Consider the following 18,999-nt stretch of genomic DNA (forward strand, 5'->3'; position numbering starts at 1 on the left):
GGATTTTCTTCTTACACCATGTCTGACCCAGATGCTTATTGTGGGTATAATTATTCCCCAGAGGGGAGAAGCAGTGATAGAGCAATACCCACTTTAGGCCCAAGAAATTAAATTGAGGGCCAGAGTCCCCACCCTGAAGGCAAACTGATCTGAAATAAATTTTGTCTTTATTCCATGACTCATCTTTGAAAATAAATAACAGAGAAACATCTCAGGCAACTTCCAACTACTAGAAGGCCCCTATTTTGTAGCTTCCGATTAGGATGTATTCTTTAAAAAAGGAAGTTTGAAATTAGTAATATGTTTTTACAAAGGAAAAAAACTTTCAAAGGAATTTTAAAGCATTTTAAAATTACTAAAAAAATATTTTATTTAAAACTATTTAAAATACAAAATGCATGACAGTATTCTTAGCTGTTCATCTACTGTTGCAGATAGTGGGAGGAAGGAGTGTGTGGATGGGATTGTGGTTAGTGATGAGAGAAGAAAAGGAGGGAGGCAGCTACATCCTTTGAAATCCACAGTGGTTCCAGGGACAGCCTACCTGGAGATGGAATCTTGGGGCAAATCATTGATGGGGAGCAGATGACTAAAGAGATGAAGTTCTTCCTGGGACCCAAATGATGCACAGATTGCACAACAAGCCACCGAAGAGTGTGTCCAAGCATCTGAACCCACAGGGACAGCTGACTGTGACGTGCTCCGTCAGGGAAAGGGCTGCATCTCATGCCCAGGACCCAAAGAGGAGCCCTCAAGGAGCTGTGGGTGGTGGCAAAAAAAAAAAAAAAAAAAAAAAAAGCGTCAGAGTGCAAATTCTATATTAAAACCATTGGAACCATAATTTAAATGACACTTAAAATAACTCATTGTATTTAGGAAATTGCATTAAATGAAAACTGCACTGAAAAATATACATCCCTACTCATATGCTATTGAGATTAGTGGGAGCAGAGTGGGATGAGTAGTTGGAATTAGTGGGCAGAGGAGGTTCACTGTGGGGCCCAGGGAAGGGTGTGCTGGTCGTGGGTTTGCTTGCCCTGGGATTCATTCCTTCCCCTTCCCCTGCTCTGCTCTGTGTTCTCTCCACGGGAACTGGTCCCTACAGCCTTGCTTCCCAGCTTCCCTTGCTAGCTGGCTTCTTTCTGGATCCTTGCCATGGGAACCACTGGCAAGAGCTTAGAGGGTGGCAGGGAGAAGCCCAGGTATGGCCCCATCCCCGCCTCAGGCAGCAGTTGTAGCTGCATCCTCTCCGTGGCCCCACCTCCCCATGTAGAACCGTCCCAGGCCCAGCTTCTACCTGTCAGTGACTCCGGGCCCCAATTTTTTGTTTTGCCACGCTCTCCCTCACCTCTCCTTCTGCTTTAAATGCTTACAGTGGTCTATAATTTTCTGTTGGACCCTGATTGATACAGGAAGCAAGTAAAATATTTATGAATCAAAATGTGGTTTAGGTGCAACCCCACCTGAAAATGAAATCTTAGCACATCTCTGTGAAACAGATCATATAAATGCAAAGAGAAAAGACTCAACCAGTGACAAAAATGATGCTCTAGGAAGCCAACAAGCAAACAAAACTTGTACCTAAGAATCTAAGCCAGTTGGTAAGGCTGATTAACTACTTGCAAAAGCGTGGAGGGACCAGGGAGTCCTGGGTGGTGGCAGAGGAATGGACTAACACATAATGAAGGAGACACCTGTCACACAGAGACGGGAGCAAGAATGGAGCCTGTTATGTGGGTGAGGAGAGAGCTGGAGGAAGAAGGTTAGAAGGAAAAACCGAGAGACAAAGGAGAAAGTTGCAGAGCATCCCTGGGGAAGAGGGACAGAAGCCAAAGGGAAGGGCAAGTAGGGAAAGAAAGAAGCATGAGCACCTTCACAGGGTGGAGGCCGCAGTGTACAGAGGCGGGGGTAAGGGAACACGTGCGAAGGAGGATGAGGGCTAAGGCGATGGAAGCAGAGGCAGAGCCACGTCTGTTGGGTCTCACCTGTTGTCTTTTTGTCTTCAGAGTCCTGTCTGCAAGCAGCTCTCCGAGAGAATAATGGAGATGCAAGAGAAGAGATGCCCGGCCCATCACCCTGTGGTGAAAAAAGTAATTCTTATTCATGTTACCAGTTTTCTAATTGCATCTTTGTTTTTCTATGAGAGAAAAAGAGTTCCTTTTCATCCCCTCCTGGCCTCCTCCCCTCATGCCCTATCCCCACCCAAAACACAGTGTTTGTGCACAGCTGCTGACTACTTTTAACTGGTGTGAGAAGCAAAAGGGAAAGAGAGCTGAACTCTTTAATAGAGGGGGTGTCTCTGCATAGAGAATATAAGGAAAGAGGATGTGAACAGGTTGCCTGGGGGTTACCAAATAACAAATTATGCAAGACCAATTTACATAAGTTGACCTAGGATCCACATATTGCTTGATGTGGTGTTGGTGGAAAGAAATTATTCTCTGCCTACTTTTCAGAGATTTTGGCAGAGATTATGAAACATGGAAATAATGCACAGTGCTTGTCCATCAGATTTGCAAGTAAGAAAGCCCAGGTGAAGGGTCTTCAGAATGGAACTGGCAAGTGAAGGGACTCTGGTATGAGAGACAATGGCAAAAGAGCAGAACTTTGATGATGATGGGAACGTTTGAGTTGAGGAAAATATATAGAAAGACAAAGATTGAAATAGAAGAAGCAAACAGAAGGTCATTTAATGAGTAAGAAACAGAGATAGACTACGAGAAAGTGGGAAATGGGACAGAGAATACGTAAACTGAAGAACCAGATTGGGGGTGGCAAGAGCAGGATGAAGGTGAGGCAAAGGAGGAATTAGGGCACAAAGTTTAACGAGGACCTCATTCTCAATGCTTTCACAACCCTGCAAGTGAGAGCCTCCTGAAATTTTGTGCCCAGGCACATCCTTTGCCTCACCCACACTCCTGGCCATGGGAGACAGTGATAAAAAATGTAGAAGAAAATAGTGTAAATAGAGAAAAATAAATAACAAGAAACAGAAAAAATGGGGAGAGGTGCAAAAATAACTATGTAGAGGAGTTAAAGGATAATGACTTAAAAATTGGCAGAGTGGACCCTGTGAAAAGAGAGGGCAGACAGAGCACGATGTTGTATGATTTGAGGGCGGGGACACTGGATAGAAGCAATTTCTAGCACAATGGGCTATTCCAATTAGCATTAAGAAGTCAACAATGATCAAAATGGCCCCTTGTAACCCACTCACATTAAAATAGCCTCGCCGCAGGCATCTCATCCTCTCCATGCTTTCAATCACCATCTGTGATCTCTTGATTCCTGAACACACATCTCCAGCCTAGACCTGTCCCCTGGGCTCCTTCCTCCAAGGCCTCCAAAGATCTAGAGGTTGTCTCTGTGGAAGCCGTGCCCATCAACCTCCTCCCGCCCTCTTGCTTCCCTCAAGTCCATTCTCTGCACTTCAGCTGCGTGGATCTTTCAAAAATGCAAACCAATTCATGTATTTTCCAATGTAAAATCCAGTGCCTTCTCTGGTCCTCAGCTTTAAGACATCCTTCCCTGTGTGGAGTAGAAAGATACCTCACCACATGGCTGCATATTTCTCTGGTGCCATCACTCACTTCTGACATTGCCTTATGTGACATTCCAGCCACACTGACTTCTTTTAGTGGCTTGAAGTTGCTGTAATCTCTCTATTACATCTTGGCCTCTATGTGAGGTTTTTTGTTTGTTTGTTTGTTTGGTCATTTTGTTTTGTTTTTTTTTCCTTGGAAAATAGCTTGGTATGCTCTTCCAAAGATGAAAATACACATATTTTTGACTCAACAATTACATTTCTCAGCAGAAACCAGCAGAAGTACATACTATGTTGGTCAAATACACATAAATGAATTCTTATTGCAGCATTATTCATAAAAGCCAGAAACTTGAAAAACAGCACAATGATACATATTTTTTAGGCAATTTCTATAATGGAATGCTATGCATCAATGAAAATAAATATGCAAAATGAATAGAGATGACTCACAAACATAGTTTTGAGTAAAAGAAGCCAGATCACCCCAAATAATGAATGTGTTCTATGGTGTTAGAAGTTAAGATGGTAGTTAACTTTGAGTAAGATGGTGGAAACAGTGGGAAGTTGTACTAACAGGCTTTTGGGTGTTCATAATCTTCCAATTTTTTTGACCAAATTGATGATTACCCATATATTTACTCTGTGACAATTCAAAAGTTATGATTTTCTCACTTTTATCTATTTTTATTATACTGTAATTAATATTTTTATTTTAAAAAAACAGAAGATCACAAGAGTAGATAAAGAGAAAAGTAAAAAAAAAAAAAACTACAAAATTGAGAGGGGTGTGAAGGAGGTACAGAGATGAGTAGCATGGAAAATAGAGGTGTAGAGGTTGAAGCCTTATCCCCTGCAGTGAAACTGCAGGCAGAAGGAGTTATTAATGGTGAAGGGTAGTCAAGGGAGAGACAAATGAAAATTCTTCGTTAACTACAATTTGGCCCAGAGGCACAGCTATCCAGACATGAAATCCAGATGACTTCCTGTACTGTGCATCCAGTGGATATAAAGAAAGAAAAACCAGATGGAGTTGAGTGGGGAGCCCAAGCAAGGACTAATCGTAAGCAGACCTCTGACATAATAGGTAAGGTTGACCAAAAAACTTTGCAAGAATGAAACACAGGTACCAGGTGAGACTGGGGCACATCATCAGGGTCCATCGAACCATCCAGGTAGCTTTGGGTGGAGGCAGGAATGGGAAGGGACCAGTGTTTGATGCAGTGAGGCTTCAGCTAAGCAGAAGCAAGTTTGCAGGAGATGGAAAAACACCAAAAGACAGAAATGAGAGGCAGTAAGTGTTGATGTTAGAGAAGCTGTTTCTACAGAAAGAGAAGAAGGTGTGGGGATAGGAGTTAAAAGGAAAGAAGGAAGGAAGGCAGAGAGGGAGGGAGAGAGGGAGGAAGGAAAGAAGGGAGGGAGGGAGGGAGGGAAAGAAGGAAGGAAGGAAAGAAAGGGAGGGAGGGAGGAAGGGAAGGAAGGAAGGAGGAAGAAAACAGCAGGGAACCAAGAGATTCATGAGAGGAGATAGAGGAAAAAAACACATTGTGACAAAGAGAAGTATAAAGAGATGCCATATCCAGAAACAGGCAGAAACAGGAAATGGGTGGGGCCAAGAAAAAAGTAGAGTGAGAGTGGAGGAGGAGGTAGAATGGGGGGTGGAAGTAAGATGAGCATCAGCAAGGTGGTGAAAGCTACCTTCTGTGGGTGTTTTGTCAAGTTTTGGTTTAGGTTTGGGATCCCTAAGGAATTTTGTTCCTTCATTCAGTGATCAGCAGTGAGGACTCGGTAGAATCCGATGTTGAAGATGAGCCTTCAGAACCCTCCACCTCAGCACTGATATGTGAGCCAGGTAAGGAAAGTTGAGAGAGCAAGGTTTGCACTGCAGGAATCAGAATTAAGAGCTACTATTTCCTGGTGCAATTTATTCTAAGCCCATTCTATATAGTGGATCCAGTTTATTTTGGGATCCACTCTCTGCATTTATTTCACTTAAATTATAAATTTGCTTAAGACGGTGATGCCTATTAATCAGGAGTCCATTAATCAATACATGTCTTCTTATATTGCTCAGATTGTTTTAAAAATAGGCCAGTGATGTGATGAATTTGTTGTTTTTAATTTTTTTTAAACATCCATATAAATTGTACTGCAACTTTTGTTAGGATTTAATTTGTGCTACCAGACACCTTGCATTGAAAACTATTTCAAGCCCCTGAGGGAAAATATCCATGGATTAAGGTGCAAGTGGTTTTGTTTCTTCTTTGGGGAAAAGGTGAGAGATGATTTCTGGAAAAAAAATGCGAGGAGATTAGTCGAGAAGCAGAATTTAAGGTTATTACATGTACTGACTGGGGAATGTGTGTCCTGGTTCTTGCAGCATAAACTATTTCAGTGGTTTTTGCTTGTTCATTTTATTTTTTAGCTTGTTGGTTTGCAGTAACTGAATCAATAGATGTAGAACAATGTCTGGGCCCGATAAGAGATTATACATTGATTATACTGAGTAATTTACACAGTTCAAGAAAGTGGATTTAGAGAATGAGATCTGGGGATTCCAGATGGCCCAATGCAACTGCAGACAGACGCAGTGCTCCTGGGGGTAACCTCACTCTATTGATTTGCCAAATATTTCCCCAGTTCTGTCTCCTGCTCCCTTCTGAGATGTCACAACTGCAAGGCAAAGAATTCATTAAATATGGATATGGCTGCTCATATCCATATTTATCGACAACTCAAAAGGTTGAATTTTTTATTGCAACACTTTGCCAGGTCCCTGATTTTAGGGGGGAAACAATTTCAATTTTCAGAGAACGTCATCCTGCTCAATTAATCTTTATCCTGGCCCCCAAAATGGTTTTCTCTTGTACTTTCCATTTCCAAGGATAGAGGGTACCAGGTAGGGAGAAGGGTTACATTTTAGATGGAACAAAGCGGGGAGTTTGGCAAATGGCAGAGGTCCCCGTGGCGTGCCAGTGCATGCATTAACTGTGAAGTGAACCATGGTATTTACAGGGGACATGAGAAAGTTTGGTGGCCATCGTGGTTGTGATCTCTACAGGAAGAACCCATCTGCCTCCAAAGGAGGGACATGACAATGAGGCCATGGAGCTGCAGAGGCCACCTCACTCTCAGATGGCACTGAGTTTGTTTTTAAAACTAGCTAGTGGCTATGCCTATGAAAGGTGGAATCTATATGGTGATTTCTGTGGATGTCAAAAAGCTAAATATTCCTCTACTCAAAGATCATCTTGTCATTTGATAACAAACTTTAAAATTGTCAAAAGATAACTCACTCAGCAATCTAGTTCACAAATATTCACATGCAAAGTTATCAGAAATAAAGACTTTAGATTAAATATTCTGAAATCCAAATTATACTTTTTGGCATAGTTCTTCATCAAGTCATGACATATAAAGTGATTTTTCAAAGAACTTTTGCAAATAACCTTATTATTTCTTTCACAAAAACCTTAACAATAAGTAAGATAGACATTGTTATCCTTCTTTGCTAGGTGCAAAAATGCAACTGCATAAATATTTCAGTCTTTTACAAACTCTCATGAAAAATTAAAGGAAAAGACTGGACTAGGATTCCAGATTCTGAGTTATTGCCTTAGTAAAATGAGAGACAGAAACTATTGTCAAATGTTGTTTTATCTCAATCCTATTTGTGGCATGAATTGCCATAAAATTTATGATTCTTCAGTTACAAATATTTGTTTTCCCTTTTTACTTTCTAGATCCCAGAGGATATTAAAAAATACTTATCTTAAGGAAACTCTAGGAAAAGAACTAAGAACAAACAAAAATGTTACCTGGTCCTGATGTTACAAATGAGTAATATTTGTATTTCAAAGTAAAATATAAATTTGCTTCAGTTTTTAGACACTGCATATTCCAACTTTGTCTTAGTGTAGGCAAAATGCTCTAGAAAATAGACCCAATGTAGCTCAAACACAAGAGATTATTGCCAATATTGAAAAAGAAGAACAAAGTTGGAGGTCTCAAACTTCCTGATTTCAAAACTTACTACAAAGCCACAGTAATAGAAATAGTGTAGTATTGGCAGAAAGGTAGACATACAGACCAATGGAATAGAACTGATAGTGCAGAAATAAGCCCATACATCTATGGCCAATTGATTTTCAGCAAGGGTGCCAAGGCATTAACTGGGGAAAGAATGGTCTCTTCAACAAATGGTACTGGGAAAATTGAATATTCACATGCAAAATAGTGAAGTTGAACCCCTACATCACACCACATACAAAAATTAACTCTAAATATATTAAAAACTTAAACATAAAAACTAAAACCATAAAAGTCTTAGAAGAAAACATAGGGGGAAACTTTTATACCCCTGGATTAGGCAGTAGTATACTGAATTGTACAACTGAAAGTGATTTAAATGGTAAATTCTGAGTTGTAATTACATTACTACAATAAAAAGCTTAAATTTATATGCAAAATTATTAAATCACTACAAGTAAGTATTAGCCTTGGGAAAAAATGCTATTGCCACATTGGAAGACTATTTTAAAAAGAGACATTTATTGCACAGCTTTTGTAAATCACTCAGATAGGTACCAGGTTGATGTGGAGAGAGGGCTCATCAGTCTCTCCAGGCTGATGGAGGCTCTGCCATCTTTCTCACAAGGTTGTCGAAATCTCCCTTCATGAGAAACAGAGATGGAGATGAAAGAAATGTGAAATGGCAAATAGGAAGGGCAAGAAGTGAAACAGAATGTGTAGGAAAGCAAGGGCCAAACAAAGCAAACCTGCCCATTGCGGTGGATTATCTCCACCTCTGAGAACAGGACATGGAGCATCACTAGTCTATGAGACGGGACGGAAGGCAGACCAGGGGGCCTGGGTGCAGGCTAGGGTTTATGTGGGTTTTCAAGGTCTTTCCAAGTTTTCTCTTTAGGAGATTTCCTGCTGAGTTGGTTCCTTGGTTACACAGAGACACTTAAAGAATCGTACTCCTTTATGCAGTGATCACTAACCTTGACTCTTCAGAGTCCAGTCAGGGAGAGGGGCCCCGAGAAGCCACCTGCTCATGTTTCCAGATGGCACCAGCTAAGGATACTAGGATTGCAAGCCCTGAGCTGCAGAATACCCAGAATCAAAATTCAGAGTGCTGATCACCTGAGGAACTCTATTCTGAGCATTCTCCGTGCGCCTGGATTCTGTAACTTTTAGGATACCACTTTGTCATTTAACCTCTCTGTCCCTCTTGGGTAGTGGACAGAGGCAAGAAGGCATTCTAAACTCTTGTTTAACTGCATGGGCCCAATCAATTGATATATTGAAAATGTAGTAAAAACACACTAGCCAAGTGTATTAGAATAGCTAGAAGGAAATACCTGAATCTGTTGAACTGTAATGCAGTAGCCTTGATTCTTGATGATGATCGTATAACTTACATAGCTTTTATCGTGTGACCATTTGATTGTGAAAACCTTGTGACTGACATTCTCTATATCTGGTGTATAGGTAGATGAGTAATAAAATAAAGACAAAAAATATATAAAAAATAGGGGGGATAAGAGGTATGTTTGGGGTGTTTTTTATTTTTATTTTTTCTTTATTTTGGAGTAATGAAAATGTAAAATTGGTTGTGGCAATGAAATGCACAACTATATGATGAAAAAAATAAATTAGTAAAATGGGAATATATTTTACTACACACTATCGTAGCTGTTAATACTAAAGAGTTGAAATAATGTATTTATTCTGCTCCACCACCCTTTATATTCTATACAGAATGTGAACACATTGTTTCTCTGTTGGTTTTTAATATTATTAGAATTAAACTTAGGAAGTCTTCAAAGAATAATTTGTGCTATTTAATTATTAGTGGAAAAATGACTTCAGGTCCACTACTCTCAAACCCCAGTTATAGTTAAACCACTGGTTAATATTGTGACTTCTCATAGAGCTTTTATAAATAAAGATTCATTTTATCTTCACAAAAACCTTAAAAGGTAGGTATGGTACTTGGTTTCCTGATTTACAAATGAGAAAACTGAAGCTAGCAAAGTTTAAGAATCGTTTACAAATTCACATGGAGAATAAAAGTAAGAGGTGTGCAGGATGCCAGTTTTATGACCCTGGACCAACAAAACTGGATTCAGTAAATGAGAAGAAAGAAATGACCATCAAAACATCCTTATGATCTCAAGCCCGTCTGCAGTGTCAGTTGTCATAGAATTTGTGAATCTTCTGTATGTAAATAACTTTTCTCCCCTTTACTTCATAGCACCCAAGGATTTCAGGAGAACACCTACATTCAGAAAAAACATTAGGAAAAGAGGTAATAAAAAAACAAGAATTCTTAGTATTAAAAAAGAACAGTGTTTTCTGCAGAAGTCTTTCAAATTCTTTTCTGTGTCCTTCAAAGTAAAATATAAATGAAGTTTAATTTTAGATGGTTTATATTTTAAATTTTATAATAATTAGGTAGATTAACTTCTGTAACATATAAACCCAAAGAATTAAATGACCGGAACATAATAGAAGTCATTTTTTTTTCTCAGCTAAGCATTCTAAGGAATTTTAAATTGGGGGGGAGGGGCGGGGGGCGGCGGCTCTGTTTCAAATAGAGAATCTGACATCTTCAATACCAGACTTCCAAGGATACCCTGGGAGAAAAGCAAGGGCATAAATAAATAAAGAGACACCCTAAAAAGTATATAGAGACAAGTAAAAGAAGACAGGGAATGAGGTATAGGAAGACCAAGGTCCAAGACAAAGCCAAGATGCCCACTGTGGGTGAATTTGTCTCGGCCTCAGATGCAAGAATGAAGAGGGGTAGAATGTTAATCTACAGATCAAGAGAATTCAGAAGGAAGATCTTGGAAATTTGAGGGCAGGAACTTCTTGCCCTGTCCTTTCAGAGCTTCCCAAGATTCTCCTAGTTCTCTTTTCATAGGATTTTCTTCTGCATTGGTTCCTCTGTCGTACACTGAGGACTCCAAGGGACATTTGCTCCTTTCTGCAGTGATGGAACATGACGACTCTGCAGAATCCAGCAAGGAGGAGGAAGAGGAGAAGGAGGAGGGTCCCTGGAAAGCCTGGAGCTCTGCACCGAGTCAGGGACCTGCTAAGGAGGGTGAGGTCTGCCGACTGCGATTTCAGAGTTCCTGTTTTCTGATCTGTTTTCCTCTCTGTGCCATCCACAGGCAACAATCCTATGACTGCTGGGAACCCATTCTCTGCATTTAACTCATCTGGCCATTCTGGAAAATGCAGAGAAAGGAATCATTATAAATTCAGGTTTAACAAGGTGGCTGTAGTTGAATGGCAGTCTTTTTTACTGCATATTGTCGGTCATACCTATGAATCCCAAAGTATGAATTTATATGGTGATTCCCACCTTTGCCCATTCCCTACTTTGTAGAGTGCTCAGAGAGTGGGGTAGCTGGTGGTTGCTTGATATTGTTACAAACTTGTTCAAAACCCAAAGTCCTTGACTATTCTCTCTAATTACTGACAGAAAGAAGCGCTTTGGGTTAGTATGGTCAAATTCCATTTATTGCTGCTGACAGATGACCCCCAAGCTAACATGGCCTATTTAGTAATATTTGAAAATATCTCTGCAAATAAGATCTCATTTTATCTTTACAGTAACCTTAAAAGGTAGGCGAGGTAACTGTTGTTTACCCCGTTTCACAGATGAGGAAACTCCAGAACGTAAACACTTCAGGACCCTTTCCATGCCACATGTAGAAAGACACAAGAAGTGTTGAGACAGCCTGATTCCTAGCAAAGAGCTATGATCCTTTGTTCCAAACCTTTGAGGCCAGATGTATTTCAGAATTGAAAACTATTTTCTTATTAAGAAAGATAATATGGTTTATGTTCTCTAGATTATATAACACCCCAGCACGGTCTGGGACAGAATCCTATTTTCTGTGTTATTCACATCTAGTGTGATTAATAAAGATTTTGTACAACTCATGTCCAGATCACTGACAAATTAGTTAACTGCAAACCTACATAAAAATATTGTTTTTCAAAACTTCTTTGATCTTGCAATTGGAGCTAAAGGATTGGGTGTCAGTGCTTTCTTTAGATGGGAAGAGACAGAAATGATAATCAAAACTTCTTTATAGTCTCAATCCTGACTGTAGTGAGAGCAGTCATAAGCTTTATAACTTTTAGTTGTAAATTACTGGCTTTGTTTTCATTTCTAGATCCTGTGGATACTGGAAAGAAACCCATTCGGGGGAAATGCAATAAAAAACGATGTAAGAACAATTAAAAACCCAGAGAAGCGGAGGTGGGAGTGGGGAAGAGGTGTCCTCCAGTGCCCACAATATCCACTCTCTCTTAGGGGGTGGGAATGTCAACCTTATTCCTTGGATATGGGCAGTCCCTGGGCAAGTCTGTCTAGTTCTTTCCCTTTCCTCTTTGGGAACCGACCATCCTCCCTCCCTGACTCAAACCCAAATCCTGCTCTTTTCTAGCCCCATCTTGTAAAGCCTTTGGGGTTTTTTTGTGCACTGATTTCCGTATGTTTTTGGCCCTTCTGCTGAGGAAGTCCCTCTCTTTATTCCCTAAAGTTTGAACAGTTCACAACACTCATTTCAGTCCTATTATTTATTTCAATGTGTGGTTTCCCTGCCATCTGACCATTTTATTAGGTAGATAAACACTGCGTACGTTTCCACTGCTTCATTACCCTTAAATCTTTGCAGCTCCTTCCATATGGGGAACATAAAGGATCCCCATTGGGGTGTTCTCCTCTCGGTTGTCCCAGGGAGTGACAGGAGAATGTAAGTCACCTGAGTCTCATCGACGGCTGCGAGGGCCAGAAGTTCTGAAATGTGTAACGATGAGACATTGCTCGAGATCTCTAATTGCTACCTTCTCCCTCTCTTCAGCAGTCCAATGCAGTCTGTTTTGCCATGAAAGTGATGAACAAAGTGACAAGGAGGAATGCCCTAGCATCCAGCCACGCCTGAAACAGGGTAACTGTGACTGGATTAAAACTGTTCCGTGTTGAATAAGATGAAAAGAGACAAGAGGCCCAGGAGGAGTGAACAAAAGTGTGCAGGGAAGTTGGTGTAAAAGGGGGTGGGGACCTGTAGGAAGGAAGGTGAGGCCACGGGCAGGGGCGGCCTGGAGACGAAGGCAGGTTGCCTTCAGCAGTGGGTGGCCGGGACAAGCCATCTCCAGCGGTCAGGGTGTCCCACAGAGGATGCTCGGGAGGCAGGTCCAGCAGCTGACCCAGGCTGGAGTCTGACTGCAGGCACCAGGTGGGGCCTGCAAGGTCCATGTGGGTCTGTATTGAGACCTGGATCATCCCATTAACAGCTACATTATAAAAGGGATGATAAAAAGGAATTAGGGAAGGACAGGGAACACATTCTTCAATATCTGAAAACTGTGAAAGCCTGCCCTGCTCTTGCACAGATCCCTCATTTTAAATTGGTCTGTTCCTGTTGACTCTAGTCCGTGATTCTCTGCTGTTCTTGTCCCAGTCTGGGATATTCTCTGGAGGCTGCTTCTTCGGTTACCAATTGCCCAGAATTTTCAGTCTTTGTATCTGCAGGTTTTCCAAGTTCAGGGATTGAATAACAGTGTCTTTATCCTCGGGCTTGCTAAGGAGAGTTACCCCTTCCCACACTCCTTAGAAACACTTGCTCTGGTTCTGGATGGCTCTGGGGCTGGACTCTTCCCCCCGTGCCTGGCTTCACAGTTTTCTGCCTCCGTCTTGCTTGAATCTGGCTGTTGCCTCGGTGCTTGGACGTCCAGCGGTGGCCGATGCTGTGGCAGGGGTGGGGGTGGGAGAGCTGAGCAAGCCCCTTCTGTGGGTCAGGGTGCCTTCCTGCAGGGTCGACCCCACAGGAGCATAAACACCACGGCGACCCGTCCCCCACCACCGCCCATCGTCCCTGTGGGCATCAGGCCGGGGACGGCCCTCCCAGCCCCAGATGGGCTCACAGAAGCCCTTTGGTCCTTTTCAACCAGAAACCACCATCCGCAACTCTTGATCTTCCCTTAATCCAAAATACCACTAATAATACATTAGTAAATTATTTTAAATATTTCAAATTTATGACATTAATTCTAATGATTTTATCTTTTTAATCAGTTACTATTTCCTAGAGAGTAAGTCACATGTAGAATCTCTTTTAATCTTCTCAAAATCTCTAAAATTCTTAGAGGAGTTTGTTAGTTTGTTTGAGTTGATCCAACTAAGACCTGGGGTGGTTTAACTCTGCTGTACGATAGGGTCGAGTAGCAATTCTGGTGTCCCGCAGCCTGGGATGTAAGTAACTACTTCACAGGGTGGATGTGTTCTTTATGTAAGTTATATCACGTGAAACACTCACAATCATGCCTGGTGTTTCACTACTGCTACATGCTCTTGTAGCTAAATTATGATGATTATTCGTATCTGCCTCCGGAGTCTATGCTTTTAACCATTACAGTAAATTTCAGGATTTTCTTCTCACACCATGTCTGACCCAGATGCTTATTGTGGGTATAATTATTCCCCAGAGGACAGGAGCAGTGATAGAGCAATACACATCTTAGGCCCAAGAAATTAAATTGAGGGTGAGAGTCCCCACCCTGAAGGCAAACTGATCTGAAATAAATTTTGTGTTTATTCCATGACTCTTCTTTGGAAATGAATAGCAGAGAAATATCTCAGGAAACTTCCAACTACTGGAAGGCCCCTATTATGTAGCTTCCAATTGGGATATATTATTTAAGAAAGGGTGTTTTAAATTAGTAATGCATTTTTAGAAAAGAAAAAAGTTTCAAAGTTAATTTTAAAGCATTTTAAAATTACTACAAAAAACTGTTATTCAAAAACTATTTAAAATACAAAATACATGACAGTATTCTTGGCTATTCATCTACTGTTGCAGATAGTGGGAGGAAGGAATGTGTGGATGGGATTGTGGTTAGTGATGAGAGAAGAAAAGGAGGGAGGCAGCTACATCCTTTGAAATCCACAGTGGTTCCAGGGACAGCCTACCTGGAGATGGAATCTTGGGGCAAATCATTGATGGGGAGCAGATGACTAAAGAGATGAAGTTCTTCCTGGGACCCAAATGATGCACAGATTGCACAACAAGCCACCGAAGAGTGTGTCCAAGCATCTGAACCCACAGGGACAGCTGACTGTGACGTGCTCCGTCAGGGAAAGGGCTGCATCTCATGCCCAGGACCCAAAGAGGAGCCCTCAAGGAGCTGTGGGTGGTGGCAAAAAAAAAAACAAAAAAAGCGTCAGAGTGCAAATTCTATATTAAAACCATTGGAACCATAATTTAAATGACATTTCAAATAACTCATTTTATTCGGGAAATTGCATTAAATGAAAACTGCACTGAAAAATATACATCCCTACTCATATGCTATTGAGGTTAGTGGGAGCAGAGTGGGATGAGTAGTTGGAATTAGTGGGCAGAGGAGGTTCACTGTGGGGCCCAGGGAAGGGTGTGCTGGTCGTGGGTTTGCTTGCCCTGGGATTCATTCCTTCCCCTTCCCCTGCTCTGCTCTGCGTTCTCTCCATGGGAACTGGTCCCTACAGCCTTGCTTTCCAGCTTCCCTTGCTAGCTGGCTTCTTTCTGGGTCCCTGCCGTGGGAACCACTGGCCAGAGCTTAGAGGGTGGCAGGGAGAAGCCCAGGTATGGCCCCATCCCCGCCTCAGGCAGCAGTTGTAGCTGCATCCTCTCCGTGGCCCCACCTCCCCATGTAGAACCGTCCCAGGCCCAGCTTCTACCTGTCCAGTGACTCTGGGCCACAGTATTTTGTTTTGCCACGCTCTCCCTCACCTCTCCTTCACCTTTGTGACCAATTCCTTCTGCTTTAAATGCTTAGAGTGGCCTATAATTTTCTGTTGGACCCTGATTGATACAGGAAGCAAGTAAAATATTTATGAATCAAAATGTGATTTAGGTGCAACCCCACCTGAAAATGAAATCTTAGCACATCTCTGTGAAACAGACCATATAAATGCAAAGAGAAAAGACTCAACCAGTGACAAAAATGATGCTCTAGGAAGCCAACAAGCAAACAAAACTTGTACCTAAGAATCTAAGCCAGTTGGTAAGGCTGATTAACTACTTGCAAAAGCGTGGAGGGACCAGGGAGTCCTGGGTGGTGGCAGAGGAATGGACTAACACACAATGAAGGAGACACCTGTCACACAGAGACGGGAGCAAGAATGGAGCCTGTTACGTGGGTGAGGAGAGAGCTGGAGGAAGAAGGTTAGAAGGAAAAACCAAGAAACAAAGGAGAAAGAGTTGCAGAGCATCCCTGGGGAAGAGGGACAGAAGCCAAAGGGAAGGACAAGTAGGGAAAGAAAGAAGCATGAGCACCTTCACAGGGTGGAGGCCGCAGTGTACGGAGACGGGGGTAAGGGAACACGTGCGAAGGAGGATGAGGGCTAAGGCGATGGAAGCAGAGGCAGAGCCACGTCTGTTGGGTCTCACCTGTTGTCTTTTTGTCTTCAGAGTCCTCTTTGCAAGCATCTCTCCAAGAGAATAATGGAGATGCAAGAGGAAAGACGCCCAGCCCATCACCCTCTGATGAAAAAAGTAATTCTTATTCATGTTACCAGTTTTCTAATTACATTTTGTTTTTCTATGGGAGGAAAAGTGTTCCTTTTTATCCCCTCCTGGCCTCCTCCCCTCATGCCCTATCCCCACCCAAAACACACAGTCTGTGCACAGCTGCTGACTGCTTTTAACAGGTGTGAGAAGCAAAGGAGAAAGAGAGCTGAGCTCTTCAATGGAAGGGTGTCCCAGCATAGAGAATATAAGGAAAGAGGATGTGAACAGGTTGCCTAGGGGACACCAAATAATAAATTACACAAGACCAATTTACATAAATTGACCTGGGATCCAAATATTGCTTGTTGTGGTGTTGGTGGAAAGAAATTATTCTCTGCCTACTTTTCAGAGATTTTGACAGAGATTATGAAACATGGAAATAATGCACAGTGCTGTCCATCAGATTTGCAAGTAAGAAAGCCCAGGTGAAGGGTCCTCAGAATGGAACTGGCAAGTGAAGGGACTTTGATATGGGGGACAATGGCAAAAGAGCAGAACTTTGGTGATGATAGGAACGTTTGAGTTGAGGAAAATATATAGATAGACAAAGATTGAAATAGAAGAAGCAAACAGAAGGTCATTTAATGAGTAAGAAACAGAGATAGACTGGGAGAAAGTGGGAAATAGGACAGGGAATAGATAAACTGAGAATAAGATTGGGGGTGGCAAGACCAGGATGAGGGTGAGGCAAAGGAGGAATTAGGGCACAAAGTTTAATGAGGATCTCATTCCTGATGCTTGTGTAACCCTGCAAGTGAGAGCCTCCTGAAATTTTGTGCCCTAGAAACATCCTTTCCTCACCCACAGTCCTGGCCATGGGAGACAGTGATAAAAAATATATAGAAGAAACTAGTGTGAATAGAGAAAGAGGCAGAGGAAAATAAATAACAAGAAATTTAAAAAATGGGGAGAGGCACAAAAATAACTATGTAGAGGAGTTAAAGGACTTGAAAATTGGTAGAGAGTAGACCTTGTATAAAGAGAGGTGGACAAATCATGACTTTGTATGATTTGAGGGCGGGGACACTGGATAGAAGCAATTTATGGCACAATGGGCTATTCCAGTTAGCGTTAAGAAGTCAACAATGATCAAAATGGCCCCTTGTAACCCACTCAAATTAAAATAGCCTCGCCGCAGGCATCTCATCCTCTCCATGCTTTCAATCACCATCTGTGATCTTTTGATTCCTGAACACGCAACTCCAGCCTAGACCCGTCCCCTGGGCTCCTTCCTCCAAGTCCTCCAAAGATCTGGAGGTTGTCTCTGTGGAAGCTGTGCCCGTCAACCTCCTCCCGCCCTCTTGCTTCCCTCAAGCCCATTCTCTGCACTTCAGTTTCGTGGATCTTTCAAAAATGCAAACCAATTGATGTATTTTCCTATGTAAAATCCAGTGCCTTCTCTGGTCCTCAGCTTTAAGACATCCTTCCCTGTGTGGAGTAGAAAGATACCTCACCACACGGCTGCATATTTCTCTGGTGCCATCACTCACTTCTGACATTGCCTCATGCCACATTCCAGCCACACCAGACTTCTTCTGGTAGCTTGAATTTGCTACAATCTCTCTATTACATCTTGGCCTCTATGTGAGTTTTTTGTTTTGTTTTGTTTTGTTTTGTTTTGTTTTCTTGGAAAATAGCTTGGTATACTCTTCCGAAAATTAAAATACACATATTTTTGACTCAACAATTACATTTCTTAGCACATACCAGCAGAAGTGCGTATTATGATGGTCAAATACATATAAAAGAATTCTTATTGCAGGGTTATTCATAATAGCCAAAAACTTGAAAAACAGCAGAAATGATACATATTTTTAGGCTTATTTCTATAACGGAATACTATGCATCAATGAAAATAAATATGCAAAGTGAATATAGATGACTCACAAACATAATGTTGAGTAAGAGAATCCAGATCAAATAAATGTGTTCTATGGTGCTAGAAGTCAAGATGGTAGTTAACTTTGAGCAAGATGGTGGAGACATTGGAGGTGGCACTAGGAGGCTTCTGGGTGTTCATAATCTTCTACGTTCTTGACTAAAGTGATGATTATCCATTTATGTTTACTTTATGACAATTCAAATGGTATGATTTATTCACTTTTAACTATGTATGTTATACTGCAATTAATATTTTTATTTTAAAAGAAACATCAGAGGATGAGAAGAGCAGGTAAAGAGAAAATTAAAAAAAAAAAAATACAGAATTAAAAGAGGCATGAAGGAGGTACAGAGATGAGTAGCAGGAAAAATGAAAGAGGCCTAGGAGGCGTAGCTGTACTACCTGCAGTGAAATTGCAGGGAGAAGGAGTTATTAGGTGAAGGGTCCTCAATGGCAAGACAAATGAAAGTTCTTCATTAATTACAATTTGGCCCAGAGGCACAGCTATCCAGATATGAAATCCAGATGACGCCCTGTACTGTGCATCTGGTGGATATAAAGAAAGAAAAGCCAGATGAAGCTGAGTGGGGAGCCCAAGCAAGGACTAACTGTCGCCTGGCCTCTGACGTAATAGGTAAGGCTGACCGAAAAACTGCAAGAATGAACCACAGGTACCAGGTAAGACTGGGGCACATCATCGGGTCCATCGAACCATCCAGGTAGCTTTGGGTGAAGGAAGGAATCAGAAGGGACCAGTGCTTGATGCAGTGAGACTTCAGCTAAGCAGAAGAAAGTTTGCAGGAGATGGAAAAACACCAAAAGACAGAAACGAGAGGCAATAAGTATTGATGTTAGAGAGGATGTTTCTAAAGAAAGAGAAGAAGGCATGGGAATAGGAGTTTAAAAAGACAGGAAGAAAGAGAGAGAGAGAGAGAGAAAGAAAGGAAGGAAGAAAGAAAGGAAGTAAGGAAGGAAAGAAGGAAGGAACAAAGAGAGGG

General features: G+C 41.7%; 1 protein-coding gene across 19 annotated transcripts in view; it reads left to right on the plus strand.

Annotated features, from left to right (window-relative positions):
- The window catches only part of LOC119544978 (nuclear body protein SP140-like protein), a 108,569-nt gene that overhangs the window by 48,751 nt on the left and 40,819 nt on the right, over positions 1-18,999 (plus strand). For 15 of the 19 annotated variants that reach the window (XM_037850617.1, XM_037850613.1, XM_037850615.1 and 12 more), the window contains exons 5-13: positions 2,007-2,090; positions 4,494-4,631; positions 5,313-5,396; positions 9,807-9,860; positions 10,479-10,658; positions 11,743-11,796; positions 12,433-12,519; positions 16,021-16,104; positions 18,498-18,635. In XM_037850617.1, coding sequence (XP_037706545.1) covers positions 2,007-2,090; positions 4,494-4,631; positions 5,313-5,396; positions 9,807-9,860; positions 10,479-10,658; positions 11,743-11,796; positions 12,433-12,519; positions 16,021-16,104; positions 18,498-18,635 — 903 coding nt within the window. The remainder of the gene's footprint in view (positions 1-2,006; positions 2,091-4,493; positions 4,632-5,312; positions 5,397-9,806; positions 9,861-10,478; positions 10,659-11,742; positions 11,797-12,432; positions 12,520-16,020; positions 16,105-18,497; positions 18,636-18,999) is intronic. The other 4 variants (XM_037850614.1, XM_037850611.1, XM_037850621.1 and 1 more) reach the window with 4 other exon arrangements.

Source organism: Choloepus didactylus, chromosome 9 (genome assembly GCF_015220235.1).
Source record: "Choloepus didactylus isolate mChoDid1 chromosome 9, mChoDid1.pri, whole genome shotgun sequence".
Taxonomy (NCBI): Eukaryota; Metazoa; Chordata; class Mammalia; order Pilosa; family Megalonychidae; genus Choloepus; species Choloepus didactylus.